Here is a 16,150-nt window from a genome sequence, read left to right as displayed (position 1 = left end):
TTGTCCTCGCCTGTAACAATCTTTGCTCCTTTAGGCCTTGGCTCCTTCTCCTTCAAGGTTTTAGGCTTAAACATCACCTCCTCAGACAGGCTTTCCATGCCTCCCCCTTACATTCATTGCTTTAGGTTCTTCATAGCACCTATCATAGCCTGAAATTATCCTTCATTTGTTGGTTCACTTGTTCTTTTTCGCTCTCCCGCAACACCAAGTAAGCGAGGAGCCAGCAGCCTTGACTGGCTCCTTGACTGCGGCAGCCTAGGCCTCTTGATTAAACATTGTCAGTTGAGTGAATGAAGATCTACAAAGGCCTCAGTGCCCCTCATCTTTAATGAAGGGGTTAACTAGAGGAGTGAGCAGGTTTAAGTGGAAGCACCCTCTTCTAAAAGAAGCCAGAGCTTTCTCTTTCCTGCATTACTAGAAACCTCGGGAGGACGACGTCTCAACAGGGACTTGGGTAGCGAGAGGGTGGAGAGTAAATCGGGGAGAATCTGTGCGGTGTAGTCTTTTCACAAGTTGGAGAGCCCGGGAGACATAGCACGATGACTTAGGAGCTATTGGGCATAGAGCCATTCGGAAAAATTTTCATTTTTTTAGACACGGGCCCAGTCTGAAAGCAAACTGAGAAGAGAAGAGCCGATGATCTGAGAGTCCCGGCACACTTGGGCGGAATCCACACACCACCAGTCGCCGGCTTCGAGGTTCCCGGCAGGAGTCCTCCGCACCCCCACCCCCAACCAGGTCCCACTGCAACCGCCTCCCTCCGTCCCCTCGCAGATCCGCTCCTCCGAACGCTAAAAGGGTTTTGAAAATACTAAATGCAATTGCCATCTTTTTCTAAATAAGGTGATAATGCTAATAATAATAATAATAAACCCTGAAAATTGTAGGAAGGTAATACCCGTAGCCAGATCCCCTCCCACCCCCACCCGCCTCCTCCTTCGCGCAGCCCTCCCAGGTCCGGGGGGGCGTGCCCACTGACGCCGCCGGGCCAGGACTGCGCAGGCGCGGGGCGGGCTCTCTGGCGGTGTCGCGCACCAAGCAGTTCGCGCGGGAGCGGGACGTCAGGGCGCCGGTCCGCCGGTCGGTGGGAACGGAAGCCGCTGCGGGGCGGAGGGGAAGCCAGGATGGCGACTTCGAGCAGGAAGACCTCTACCTCAAGCCCCCTGGCCTCCAAGAGAGCTCTCCCGAGAGATCCCTCGTCGGAGGTCCCGAGCAAGAAAAAGAGTTCGGCGCCGCCGCTGCCGTCGTCCGGAGCTTTTGTGGAAGGCTCTATCGTCCGCATCGCGATGGAGAACTTCCTGTGAGTGCCGAGGCCGCGCGGCGGCGGGGAGGCGAGTGGGCCTTGCGTGCTTGTGTGCGCGTGGGTGGGCTGGGGGAATGTGTGCCTGGCTTGTGAGCCTGGCCGTGGGTCTGTGCCGGGGTTACTGGCACAGATGTCCGTAGGCTGTGGAGATGGATGGGTGTGTTGGTGTCCTAGGTGTGTGTCTTGTGTGATGCGTTTTTGTTTTCGTTTTGTGTTTTATCCATTCCACCAGCGTGTTTAGAAAGCGTCGTTTGCCGGGCAGTGGATGTAGTAGGGATTAGATCTCTGCCCACGGGAAGTCACTGCCTACAGAGGAAGGACATAATCTGCAATTCACGAAACGGGGGGCTCTAGGGACTCACAGAAGCAACGTTCAAATCACAGTGGTGGTGGTGATGTGGCAGTTGCCAGATAAGGATGGTGGAGATAGTACGGGATGGAGGTTGCAAAGTACAAGAAAATTAAGCCTTACTCCCAGCTGTTGGGCCTCCCAACAGATCCTTCCCTGGTCCCTTTCTCTCCCTCCAGACAACTCATAATAATCATTTTAGAATGGTAATGTGTTTGAACACAAATACCGTGTTAGTATAGCACCTTACAGTTCATTTGATCAAGACTTTTTTTTTAAGCTTGCACAGAGTGACGTAGGGGGAAACAATTGCAATAACAACATTTCTTTTCAAGCACCTATCAATGCCAGTTATAGAAGTGGGTGCTTTATTTATACAATGCTGTCATTCTTTCTTCACAGCAACTCTTTATATTATCTCTGTTGATAAGATAAGCTCACAGAGGTTGATTTGCCCACATTTACACAGCTATTAGTAGCTGAATTACTATTTGAATCCAGATCAGGAAAGATCATCAAATGAGTTACCTACCATGATAATGTATATTATCAGGATGCCATGGGGGCACAAAGGATGCAGTGGTTAATATCTTCCACAGCTGTGAGAAAGGGCTTTGTACAGACTTTATAAAAGTCTTAAAAGAAGGGATAAGGACTAGACAGTAGGAACTGCCTGCAACAGTTCGTTATATTTAGGAAGCATCAGGTATTTCAGTAGACCATAGGATGTGAGAGAATATGTGAACATAGGTGGTACTGAAGAGGTAGGCAACTGCTTGAGGGTATGTACTGTGCTAAGGAATTCCAGCTTCATTCTATAAACAATCAGGATGCATAGTAAGTAGAGAATGATGTGTGATTTATATTACTCTGGAAGTAGTGTAAAGGATGAATTAGAAAGGGTGCAAGATTGGAGGCAAGATGACTTTTGCAATATGAAGGCAAGAGATGATCAGGATTTGAACCTAGGAGTAGCACTGGGAAGTAGCAGTGGAAAGAAAAGACATTTGACAGGATCTGGCTTCAGATTTATTGTGAAACATGAGAGTAAAGCAAAGTGCAGCATTAGCTAATGGGTCAGATACGGTCAGAACAGGGAGCAATTTGGGGAGAATAATAAATGCCTCTTGGATCCCGTGCTTCAGGTTTCCTGTGGGGCATCTAACAGATCTTCCTTAGGTAGTATTTTAAGTGTCTGAAGCTTACAGGAAAATGTGCACAGGTGAGAGATCTGGGAATCAGAAATGGTTGAGATTGCCCCAAAGGAAATATAAATAAGAGAAATAGAAGGCCAAGTATAGAGTCCTGGAGGAATGCCAACATTTAAGGGTGAGCGGTAAAGGAATTCACAGGCTGAGAAGGAACTGTTCAGGGAGGTAAGAGAAGAATTGTGGGGAGGGTATTATAAAAGAAACCAAGGAAGAAGAGTGTTTCAATAATATCTGCTACATTAAAGTCAGATAACAGGACTAAAAAAAAGCCCACTGCATTTAGCAATTAGGAAATCTTTGACTCTTTCCTGAAGCAGTAGAAGAAGGAAACTTTTGGTGATAGACAAATGAAGGAGTATGAGGCAGTAAACTTAGATGTGAAGAGGAGAAAAAAATCTGGCTGGAAAACACAGAGCTAAGTGAGGTTTTATTTTCACAGTGACAGAACTTTTGAGTTTTAGGAATAAAATAAGAGAGGTAAGCTTAGAGAACCGAAATGGCCTGGAAGAGAATGGTCAAGGGAAGGATTCCTTTGAGTGAACCAAGTCAAATGGGGTTGGGATTGGAGGGTAAGTTTTCTAAGTAGAAGGAACAGCATGTGCAGAGTCTTGGAGGAAGGAAAGAAGCCTAAAATAGTCAAGAAACTAAAAGAAATTCATCATAGGTAGAATTTAGAGGTCTGATTAGAGAAGAGGGGAAGGAGATAGAAAGTAGAAAAAGGTGAAGTTAGAGCAAAATTATGAAGGATCTTATTTTTTTCTTCTTATTTATTTTTTTAACAAGTATGTCAGATTTGTATGTCTACCGGCATGATTTGGTGATTGATGGAAAGGTGTTGTAGGTAGAGGTTAAGGAGATGGTAGAATCAAAGACAATTCAAAACTACTGCCTAGGTTTCTGAATGATAGTACCATTCACTAGGATATCACAGTGTGGTTTTGGATGACAAAGATGGTGTGTTTTGTTTCGAATGTGTTAAGTTTGAGGTGACTATTGTGGGACTTCCAAACAAAGTTATTGAGTGGTAATTTCATATTTAGGTCATCTGGGCTGACTTTCAGCATGTAGATGCTATCTGAGGCCATGGAGAATACATGAGCTATTAGGCAAAATACATATTCTGAGAAGAGGATGGGCTTTTGACAATAGCTGTTTCAGGGGAGCTTAGACAAAAGAGAACTCACAAAAGGGAATTCCCAATAAACATATTGTAGAGTCAGAACAGTTAATTATTTTATTTTAAAATGTTTTTATTGATTTTTATTTTGAGAGAGAGAAACATTGATGTGAGAGAGAAATATCAATCAGCTGCCTCCTGCACGCCCCCTACTGGGTAGAAAAATGGCAACCCCGACATGTGCCCTGACTGGGAATCAAACTGGGACCTCTCAGTCCATGGTATGATGGTCAGTCCACTGAGCCACACCAGCTGGGCAGACAGTTAATTATTTTAAATGCAAAGGCTTTGTTTTGTTTTTAGCAACTCTTCCTGTTTATAATATATGTTGTATTGTATAGGTCAGAAGTTCTCATATTTTTTTCTGTTGGTTTTATTGTTTTTTAAATACAAGTTGCATCACTATTTTAGTAAGACAGTTGCGTGGAGATTTCACAGCAGGATATTCAGATGTTAAAAGAATGGGACTTGTGTTTTGGGATTAAGAAAATCCAAGTCAGGTAATTTTCCAGATGTGTGAAGTTCCCAAACTAGTTTTATTTTAACCGTTTTAAAGGATTCTTTCAAGACCCAGCTGCTAACAGAACAAAGCATCTGAAAATATAAAGTAGATAGATGCTGTGTAGGGATGTGGTGTTGGAAACCTGCCAGAAAATACTTCTTTTTTACCACCTGTTTTTATTTTTATTACCACCTGGCATTTCAGAAGTACTAATTTCTTTGAGTATTTTTTAAAAATATGTTTTCATTGATTTTTTTTAGAGAGAGAGAAAGGAAGGGAGAGAGAGAGAGAAACATCGATGTGAGCAATACATCAGTTGACTGCCTCCTGCATGCATCCTACTGGGGATAGAGCTGGCAACCCAGGCATGTCGAACCAGGACCTCTCAATCCATGGGATGACTCTCAATCCACTTAGCCACACCAGCCATGTAATTTCTTTGAGTATTAAAGATGAAGTGTATTTGGGTAAATGATTTATATACAGGGTATGGCAAAAATAGGTTTACAGTTGTGAGTTTGCAAAACACTTTATTCTTGTATTATTATTTATTAATTATTGTATTATTTTTCCATACGAACAACTGTAAAACTACTTTTGCCCCCCTGTATATTTAGCAGATTAGTAACAGGTAAAACTTATTCTTGGGAAATTAGTAGGCAGCTAACTGAAACCCTGGGGGAACAGGATATTATTTATGGGTTTTAATTCAGGGTATTCAGAGATAAGCGAGAAAAAGGTCTGAGTCAGAGTTTGCTTCACATTTTGCCATAGCTGTCCCTAGCCACTAAAAAGGATTAGATGCTATTGTTGTAGGTAGAGTGGTAGACAGCATGCACCTTTCTGGCCAGTGAATAATACAGAAGTACTTGGTGTTGATGCATTCTTGTTTCTTCCCATAGGAATAGATTTATTTGTACATGGACTATACATCGTTGGGTGGATCTCTGACAGCATATTCAAGGAAATGAATGTAATTTTTAAAAATTAATAATAAAATGAAACCATTGGTTGATAACATATCTTCGGTTTTCTAATTACAATAAAAAAATTTGGATTGCTTTAAATATTAGAATATGAAAAGTTAATATTAAGCATTTTAATTTAAAAAAATGAAATGTAAAATTTACAGATTTCAGCCCAATCTGTATGGCTCAGTCTTTGAGCGTTGACCCATGCATCAAGAGGTCGCCCCTTCGGTTCCTGGTCAGGACACATGCCCAGGTTGTGGGCCAAATCCCCAGTAGGGAGCATGCAGGAGGTAGCCAAATGGTGTTCTCTCTCATCGATATTTCTCTCTCCCTCTTCCTTCCTCTCTCTCTAAAATCAATAAAGAAAAAAAAATACAGATTTCATTATGAGCCATGGCTTCTCTGCCATAAAATATTAAAAAAATTATTTTAGCCCTGGCCAGTTTGGCTTAGCGGTTAGAGCGTCAGCCTGCGGTCCAGAGAGACCCGGGTTCAGTTCCCGCTAAGGGCACGTACCTCAGTTGCAGTTTGTCCCTGGTCGGGTCGTGCAGGTGGCAACCACTTGATGTGTCCCTTTCACGTCGATGTTTCTCTCTCTCTCCCTCTCTTTCCCTTCCACTCTGTCTGAATAAGAAATGGAAAAATGTCCTTGGGTGAGGATAAAAAATAAATAGAAAAATAAAAAATGATTTTATTTGTATAGTTTCCTTGATATGTTCTTCATGTATTATTATTGTTAAAAAAGAATAAATAATATCAAACTTTGCTTTATTCAACAGAATTATAGTTGAAACAAGTGTACAAATTCTTACTTTTCTAATGTTTTTACTTTAGTTTTTAAATTTTATTTTTCAATTACATTCAATATTATTTTGCATTAATTTTAGGTATACGGCATAGTGGTTAGACAGTTATATACTTTACAAAGTGGTCCCCAGTATTTCAAGTACCCACTTGCCATCATTACGTAGTTATTACAGTATTACTGACTATATTTCCTATACTGTACTTTACATCCCCCTGATTATTCTGTAAGTACCAATTATACTTCTTATTCCCTTCACCTTTATCACCTGGTTCTCCACCCAACCCCCAATCTGGCAACCATCAGTTTGTTCTCTGTATCTGTGAGTCTGTTTTGTTTGTTCATTTATATTGTTCTTTAGATTGGCTTTTTAATTTTTTCCATTAATAGATTTTTTTCCCCTCTAGTTTATTAACAACCTATAAATAACATTAAATTTGTAAGATTAGCTGGTTTTTAAAGGAATTTGAGTAAGCCTGTAGATGATGGTAATGTAAAGCAAGAAAAAAGTGCTTTTGTAAAGAAAATATCTTTCACTTCTCTGCTTAGTAATTTCACCTCTTTATAATTCAGAACTTATGATATCTGTGAAGTATGTCCTGGACCCCACTTGAATATGATTATTGGAGCTAATGGAACGGGGAAGTCCAGCATTGTGTGTGCCATTTGCCTTGGATTAGCAGGCAAACCTGCTTTCATGGGACGGGCAGATAAGGTGAGTTAACATAAGTACTTTTTAAAAAGAAATTCAAAGTGGTGACTTGCTTTAGTAAGAAATCAATTTCTACATTTTAGTTCCTTGGATATAATACGCAAAAGTGTAGTGTTTGAATATAAAGAATAAAGTTGGCAGGTAGAGAAGCTGGGAGGAGATTTCCATTTCTAAGAGTATTTTGGGCTGTATGTAAAGAGAATTCTCCAAGTACCTAATACTTAAAATTCTTAGATAGTGTAAAAAAAACATTTTTTTTAATGTATTGCTGAGCTTGTGGAAAGGTGAAGTAAATGTATTACCAATGGCAGAAACAAAATAATGTGGATCTGAAAATTTAAGCAAGCTCTGGAGTTGTTTCTCTAGGTCCTAGGGGCATTTGCTTATCTTGTACCTTAAAGCCTGGCTTTGAATTAGTTCCATGGGATAGGGGGCCCTAAAGGTTTTGGGGAAGGGCTTGGAAGATAAATCTAGAAGCCAGGTACTGTTGTAGCACAGAAAATGGCATCTCAGAATGGGACAGTGGGGTTCCTTGCTCATCTCATTGTTAACTCTGAATACAGTAGAGAAAAAAATAAACTCTTAAGAATTCTGAACCACAAGCCTTAACAAATATTTGGGGCCAAGATTCATATTATTCTATGGCCTAAATATCATAAATTATAATTTTAGTTTAGAGTGGTCCCAGTAAGTAATATCTCCAGGCATTGGCAGAAGTAAATGCAAATCCTATTAAGGAAAATAGCCTCAGCCTATCTTTAAAAAAATCCAAACATAAAGACCTAAGAAATTCATTAATTCATAATAAAAATCACAAAACATAGGGGGAAATGAATCACCAAAAATAAGAGCTAACAAAAACAGCAGACGATACAGTCAGACCTACAAAGCTTGTAAATAGACAGTATAAACTATGAATATTTACTTTAAGGAAAAAAAAAAGGTTGCGAGAGTAACAAAGGAATAAATAACAAAAAGGTTAGGTAAATTAGAAAAAGAATCAAATAGAACTTAAAAATATATTAATTGAAGAGAGAAACTTTATAGATGGGTAAAACAACAAAGCAGACACATTTGAGAAGAGAATTTGTAAATTAAAGTACTTGAAAATTTTTTTTAAATGCAATATAAAGATAAAGAAAAAAAATAAAATCAAGGTTGAGGCATGATAGGTAAAGGATGATAATATTTTTTTAAGTATCTCCAAAGAGAGGTAATATAGACTAAAGAAGAGGCAATATTTGGAGAACGATGGCTAAGAATTTTCCAGAAAGAAATACACAAGTAGACACATTATAGTAAATTACAGAATATCAAACACAGTAGTAATATGTTCTCAGAGTGATGAGACAAAGGAAAAAAAAAATAAGGTTTCTCACTAAAGAAACTTTGAAGGTATATAAGTTAGGAAGAAGGAATGTGGTCCCAGAAGAAAGTCTGAGATATAAGAAGAAATGGTGAGCAAAGAAATGATAAACATGTAAGGAATTTTAATACAAACTATAAATTAACACTAATATCTAACTTGTAAAATTTAAAGCAAACAAGATAAAGCTGTTGTCCTTTCTGGACAACTGGAGTTAAAATACTCTGTGGATCTGTATTATTGGGAAGAATTTAAGATCATTGATTTTCACAATTTATTAAGTTAAATATGCCTGTTAAAATTTCTGAGGTAAACCACTAAAACAGTTGAAATTCAGAAATCCCCCATACAAGAAAGGTAAAGAAGTAGAATGAGAAAGAGGAGAAAAAAGTCACTGCCCAAGTAAGCCAGAAAAGTCTTGAGAGTAGTGGAGGAGAAAAGAAACAAATACGAAAAATGAGATTATTAAAAAACATAAAATAAGGTATAAAAACATGCAAATATAAGTACTGTAATATAGATGGTCTAAATTCTTGTTAAATGAGAAAGTCTGTGTAGTGTAGGTAAATAGAACAAAGTTCAGTTCTGTTTTGTTTATAATATGCATATGTAGAATAAAAAGCTGAAAGTGAAAGGATTAAAAATGCATACTGGTCAAATATTATACAAAAGAAAGGTATAGCTGAATCAGTACCAGGCAAAATAGACTTTAAAGTAAAAAGTACTTTAGTGATAAAGTTGGTTATTAAATATTGATAAAAGGTTCAGTCCTCAACTTGAATTCAAATAATCTAGCCCCAAAACATATAAGCATACTCAGAACTCTAAATGAGAAGTTAACAGATGCATAATCACAGTGGGAGGGCTGTTAATAATCAATAGATTAATCAGATAAAAAATTAGTAAGAATACAGGTATACCTCAGAGATTACTGTAAGTTCACCACTACAATATTTTTTGGTATCCCAGTGCATATATAAAATGATGTTTATGTTATACTGTAGTATATAGCATTATGTCCAAAAAAAACAATGTACATACCTTAATCAAAAAATATTTTATTACTAAAAAGTGCTAACCAGCAGCTGAGCCTTTAGTAAATCAGTCTTTTGGGCATTGACAGACTTGCTCAACACAGGGTTGCCACATAACTTCAATTTGTTAAAAAAAACAAAAAAAAAGGCAATACCTGCAAAGTGTTATAAAATGAAGTATCCTGCACTGGCTGGTTTTGCCTTTTCTTAGTTGTTAGAGCATCAGCCAGTGGACCAAAGGGTCTTGGGTTTGATTCCCCATTGGGGGCGTGTACCTGGGTTGCACATTCAGTCCCGGCCCTGGTTGGGGTTGTATGGGAGGCGGACAGTCTGTGTGTCTCTCTCACATTGATGTTTCTTTCTCTCTCTCTCTCTCCCTTCCCCCCTTCTACTCTATCTAAAAAATAAATAGAATATTCTTGGGTGAAGATTAACAAAACGATGTATCCCTGTATATAAGGTCAACAATCAAGCTTGAACAAATGGATGTGTTGTAAACACTGTACACAACAACAGGAGAGCAAACATTCTTTTTAAGTGCAAATGAAACATTTCTAAAAACCATATAATAAAACATAAAGCAAATATAAAAAATACCAAAGAATTTTTACTACATTATATTATCTTACCACAATGCTATTAAGAGAGAAAGAATAACAAAAAGATAACTAAAATTTTTCTTGGTTTGGAATAAAAAAAATAATTTTGTACTATACTCAGGAAAAAGAAGAAATCTTAGTGGAAATTGAAAAATAAGAGCAGAAATTAATAAAATAATTAACAATGATATAATAAGTACCACAAACCAAAAACTGCTCTAATAAAGACTAATGAAATCAGTTAACTTCTGAGAAAATAAAGTGGAAGGGTGGGTAAAGAACAAAAAATAAAGGAATGAAGAAAAAGTAATAAGTGTTATATCGTGATTCAAACAACCCCCATATTTAATTGGTTTGAAAATACGAAAGATTAATTCTTGCTCTTACTACATATCTATTGTAGGCCCTTTGTGGTCACTTAGGTACCTATGCTAATGTAGTCATTTCAATTTATTCATGATTGCCACATCAGAGAAGAAAATTGGCTGTTAAAATTTCCTTCAAAAAGTAACATATATTTGTTCCAATCAAATGTCATTAGACAAAGTAAGTCGAAAAGCCATACCTTGCATCAGAGAAAATGAGCAAATACAATTCTGCCATGGGCTTGAAGGAGAACTAGAATATTCATAAACTGTCCTGATGATTACTACTAGGGAATTACCAGAATGCAGCAGAATTAAAAAGATTATGAGAGAATATTATGAACAGTTCTATGCCAATAAATTTAACATTTTTTAAAAAGTGAATATATAGCTTTCTGCAACTATAGAAATTATCAAAACTCTTTTACTAGAAAAAATAAATCAGCTCTTACATTTCTCTCAGAACACCAGACAATTATGGATTAGTTCAACGGTAATAATTTCTTATTTTACATAGAGAATATGACTCTAGGTACCAAATTCAGTCAAGGAAACAAGGAGAAAATTACAAGCATGTCTCACTTATGAATATAGAAGCAGAAATCTCAAAAATAAAAAAAAAAGGAAGGAAACTTTAGCCTGCTGAATCTAATACATAAAATGCATAATACATCATGACCAAATTGAATTTATTTAAGGCATAGGAGATTGATTGTACATTAGAAAAAATTAACACAATATATATCATGTTTTAAAGAACTGCATGATCATCTCAATAGGTAGAGAAAAGTATTCAGTTAAACTTCATACTAATTAATGATTTTAAAACTTTTAGCAAACTAGGAATAGATGGGATCTTTCTTAATTTCATAAAAGACATCTATATAAATGCATAGCATATTTGGCAATAAGTCAAGGTTACCTACTATCATGGCTATTCAACATTGTACTGGAAGTTCTGGCAAAGAAAAGATACAAATTGGAAAGACAGAAAACTCATTCACAGGTCATAAGAGTATCTGCATAAAAAAACCACAAAAGAAACTCTATATAAGTTTTCTGATGAATTAATATGGAATTTTACCAGGATTGCTAGATATAAGATTATATAGCAAAAATCATTTGTATATCTGTACACTTAACAACAGAAAAATGCAATTAAAAATAAATACCATTTACAGTAGCCACAAAAGTAGTTATATAGCAATAAATTAAAAACATGTACAACCTATATGCAGAAATTATAAAATTTTATTTAAAAACTTTAAAGTTATTCCTGGCTGAATAACTTAGTTGATTTGAGCTTTGTCACAAAACACCAAGGTTTCGGGTTCGATCTCCTATCAGGGCACATGCAGGAATCAATCAATAAATGCATAAATAAGTGGAACCAAAAATTGATGTCTGTCTGTCTTTCTCTCTCTGTCTGTCTGTCTCTTCTCTCTAAAAAATTCAATCAGTAAATAAATAGATAAAAACTTTAAAGTTTGATTAAATGGATAGAATCAGTATATTAATACACAGGAAGATCTAATTAATATATTTGTTCTTCACATTGAGCTGCATCCCATGTCATTCCAGTCAAAATCTCAATACTGTTTATAGCAAATTACAAGCTGGTTCTAAAATTGAGATGGAAGAACGAAAGACCAAAGAAGAGCTTAGATACTCCTAAAAAAGAAAAAAAGAACAATGAGGAAACTCTTTCTACCAGATACCAAGACTTAATAGGGAGTTACAGTAATTTAAGACACGTGCTATTGGTGTAGGAATATAAAATAAACCAGTGTGATGTGACAGAATGAAAAGCCCAGGTATAAAACCATGATTAGTAAACTCTTGATTTATGATAGAACTGACATTGTCGATGAGTGGGGATAAATAGTAGCAAGACAACTGGTATCCAAATAGGAAAAAAAGAAATTGAGTCCTGTCCTCACTCTTTAACAAAAATCAATGTAAGGTGAATTGAAGATGTAATGTGATTTACCAGAAGTTTTTAGAAGATGTTAGTAATAGAGGGGAATACCTTTTGACTTTGGGTTGAAGAAAAAATTTTAAATAAAAATAAAGATAGAAAAGGAAAACTGATAAATTCAACCAAAATAAAATTAAGAAATTTTTCTTTACCAAAAGATACCATGTAGAAGACGATAAGCCACAAATTGGGAGACTGTATATAACATATATAACAAAAAATTGGTGTCTAGACTATGTTATAAGCAAAGCAGTAACAACTCAGAAGAAAAGTGAGGAAAAGATATGCTCAGACATCTCACAGAAGCAGCAGCTGAAACTTGCAATAAATATATGAAAACATTCTCAACTTCTTTAATTGTCAGAGAAATGCAAATTCACCCTGGCATGGTATATCCATCAGATTCACAAAAATTCTGGCAGTGCCATGTGCTTACAAGGATATGGAACACTGGGAACTCTGATGTAATCTTGGTGGGAATATAAGTTTGTGCCGCCTCCTTAGAAAATGATGTGTCAGCCCTGGCCGGTTTGGCTCAGCGGTTAGAGCGTTGGCCTGCGGTCCGGAGAGACCCGGGTTCGGTTCCCGCTAAGGGCATGTACCTCGGTTGCAGTTTGTCCCCGGCCCTGGTCGGTCGTGTGGGTGGCAGCCACTCAATGTGTTCCTTTCATATCGATGTTTCTCTCTCTCTCTCTGTTCCTCTCTCTCCCTCCCACTCTACCTGAACAAAAAAGAAAAAATGTCCTCAGGTGAGGATAACAAAAAAAAAAAAGAGAGAGAGAAAATGATGTGTCATTACCTAGTAAGTCTATAGCTGCATATACGTAGTCACTCAGAAATTCTGTTCCTGGATACCTTAGTAAACTCTTGTATATTTATACGAGGCAAAATTATGGAAATATTTATAACAGTATTGTTCACAGTAAATTCTAGTATGCTCAAATTGAAATACTATATGACTGAAAATAAATTTTAGCTAATTGGTTAAATCTCAAAACACTAATTTTAAGGAAAAATATAACCGTGGAAGAAAATATGTAATAAGAGGCTGTTAATAGAATGGTCAAAAACATATATTTAATATTTAGAGAAGTATCTAGTAAAACTAAAGAAAAGTGAAAGAATGATCAACAAATCAGCTTAAAGATTATATTTGTTGAGAGAGAAAAATGCAATTGTGAGTTATGCAAGGAATGTAAGGTATACTGATAATGTTAAATTCCTTAAATTGGCTGTAGATACATGGTTTTATTTCTTAAATAGTACCTGAAGTTTATATATACTATTTCATATGTTTTTCACATAGAGACGTCTTTTAAAAAGAAAGTCTGAAAGTTAAATTGTTACCCCACTGTAAAATATTCTTAAAACTTGAAAAGATTTTCTATATTTTTCCAAAATTATTGTAAATATTACAATATTATCAAAATAGTATTCCAAGTTTAGCCAGGCTTAAAATATAATGTAGGGTTACAAGATTGAGGCATAATATTTTTTAAGATTATAAATAGACCTATTCAAAATGTGTATGTTTGTGTTTTAATGCTATATGAGAGGCATTTATGAAGTAGAAACAATATCATTCTGTTAGTAATTAGCCTTGTGACCTTAGTTGTCTGGACCTCCTTTTTCTTTAGTTCAAAGATAACAGGGGTGGAGTAGATAACTTCCAAGGACCAACTCAGAATTTTATAAAAATGTATATTTTTTGTCATTATTATTTATTAAATGCGTATCTCTGTGTAGTGGTCTGCTGGTTTGCACTCCAGGGGTGTTTAGTAAGAATAGATTGGGATGTAACAATTTTCACCAGCCTTATACATTTTTGTCATAGGGGGTTTTAAGGAGGCTGTGGAATGCAGTTTCTTAGATGACAAATTGCACACTTTTGGGTATCCATAGATGTATTCAGAAACTGCTCACTTTTCTCAGCAAAAATATTTTAAATGTTTTATTTATGTTTAAATGCTAATATAAAAATTTAACATTGGCATGTTAGGTATCATTCTCATATATAGAGAGAGATCTCTCTATATATATTATATATATATATGTATATATATATAATATATATATATATTTTTTACAATAAAAACTGCCTCCTGATTTTTTTTCTTCTGATCGGTGCCAAGTATTTTCATTGCTGCAAGCTAATACAGATGGCATGCCTACAAAAATGCCATTGTGTTTTCTATTTATGAAGAAACTAAAACAGAGAGGTTAAGTTTTTGCTTTTCTCAGGGTTATGCAACTTATCTATGATTGAGTTAAGATTTGAACCTGGATAGCATATGTTAAAGCCTGAACTCTTAATCATTAAGCTGTACTTTCTGGTTACAGGAACAGGCTTTATTATTATTATTTATTTATTTATTTTATCCTCACTCGACATTTTTGCATTTATATTCAGATAGAGTGGGAGAGAGAGAGAGAGAGAGAGAAACAGCCACGTGAGAGAGACTCATCGACTAGTTGCCACCCACATGACCCCAACTGGGGTGAGGACAAACTGCAACTGAGGTACATGCCCTTAGCGGGAACTGGACCAGGGACTCTCCAGTCCGCAGTCCGATGCTCTAATCGGTGAGCCAAACCAGGCAGGGCTTATTTTTAATTCTCACCTGAGGATCTGCTCCTATTGATTTTGAGGGGGAGGGGGCCTGATTGGTTGACTCCCGTATGCCCCCTGACTGAGGATTGAACCTGCAACCTGGGGATGTGCCCCAACCAGGAATCGAACTCCTCGACCCTTCAGTGCACCGGATGATGCTCCAATCAACTGAGCCACACTGGCCAGGGTGAACATGTTTTCATTTCCATCTTTCTGGGACTGTTTCATCATTTATAAAATGGATATAATATATACCTCATAAGGTTGCTTGTGAGTATTACTATATATAAGGCGTTTAGCATAGCAGCATATAGTAATGCTTAATACATGTTAGTAGTTGTGGCTATAATTGTCATCACTGTGTTACTACTATTAAAAAGATCATTATTTGCAAGGTGTCTTATAGCCTGATTTAAGGTCCAATCTGATTTTTTTTAGGCCCAGGATCTGTTTTTTTGCTTATGTTATATACATTTAGAAACTAACTCAAATAGTCTTACTATGTAAATTATATTTACTTAAATTGTATTTACTCTGTATTGCTCTTAAAAAAAAAATACTCGGTAACATTTATGCCTTGATTAATAACATGATGAATAATATTCCAGTAGTTGTTAATAATATTTAATCAGTGTAACTTCTTTGAAGTTTCCAATGGTGATAAGGAGACTGGGTATATATCTCTTTGTGATTATTCTCTAGAACTCATTTCCCACTGGCTTGCTTTCTTCTCTGTGAGAAAGTGTTTGGTATATTGGCTAAGAGGACGGGCTCTGGAGCCAGATTACCTGGGTTTAGGTCCTTGTTCTATACCACTTAACTGGCTGTGTTAAGGAGCTTTTTAAAGAGAGGCCATCTGGCATGTAAAAGGTTCAATAAATGATAACTAATATTATTACTGCTTTTTTGTGGATGGAAATAGTGAAGGGGCCTTGCATACAGAGTAGATATTGAGTGAATCTTGCTCTGACAAATAATAATGACATTTCTAATTCTCCTAACTTGGGAATCTCATCACACAGCTCACTTTGTGTATTTTTTTGTTTTGTTTTTTATTTCTTAGGTTGGCTTTTTTGTGAAGAGAGGATGTTCCAAAGGCATGGTTGAAATTGAACTGTAAGTGTTAAAAGTGCTGAAAGTACTTTTTTTCTTATAATTACTTAGTTT

The 16,150-nt window shown here is 36.5% G+C and overlaps 1 protein-coding gene across 4 annotated transcripts in view; it reads left to right on the top strand.

Annotated features, from left to right (window-relative positions):
• Positions 1-1,046: 1,046 nt before the first annotated feature.
• SMC5 (structural maintenance of chromosomes 5) overlaps positions 1,047-16,150 on the top strand; it is a 105,494-nt gene continuing 90,390 nt past the window's right edge. For 2 of the 4 annotated variants that reach the window (XM_036260917.1, XM_036260919.1), the window contains exons 1-3: positions 1,092-1,300; positions 6,892-7,033; positions 16,047-16,099. In XM_036260917.1, coding sequence (XP_036116810.1) covers positions 1,125-1,300; positions 6,892-7,033; positions 16,047-16,099 — 371 coding nt within the window. In that variant the 5' untranslated portion in view covers positions 1,092-1,124. Of the gene's footprint in view, positions 1,301-6,891; positions 7,034-16,046; positions 16,100-16,150 lie in introns of those variants that run through there. The other 2 variants (XM_036260916.1, XM_036260918.1) reach the window with 2 other exon arrangements.

This window comes from Molossus molossus, unplaced genomic scaffold (genome assembly GCF_014108415.1).
Source record: "Molossus molossus isolate mMolMol1 unplaced genomic scaffold, mMolMol1.p scaffold_m16_p_14, whole genome shotgun sequence".
NCBI classification, from domain to species: Eukaryota; Metazoa; Chordata; class Mammalia; order Chiroptera; family Molossidae; genus Molossus; species Molossus molossus.
The sequence above is the reverse complement of the archived record's forward strand: the minus strand, read 5'-3'. Positions and strand labels throughout refer to the sequence as shown.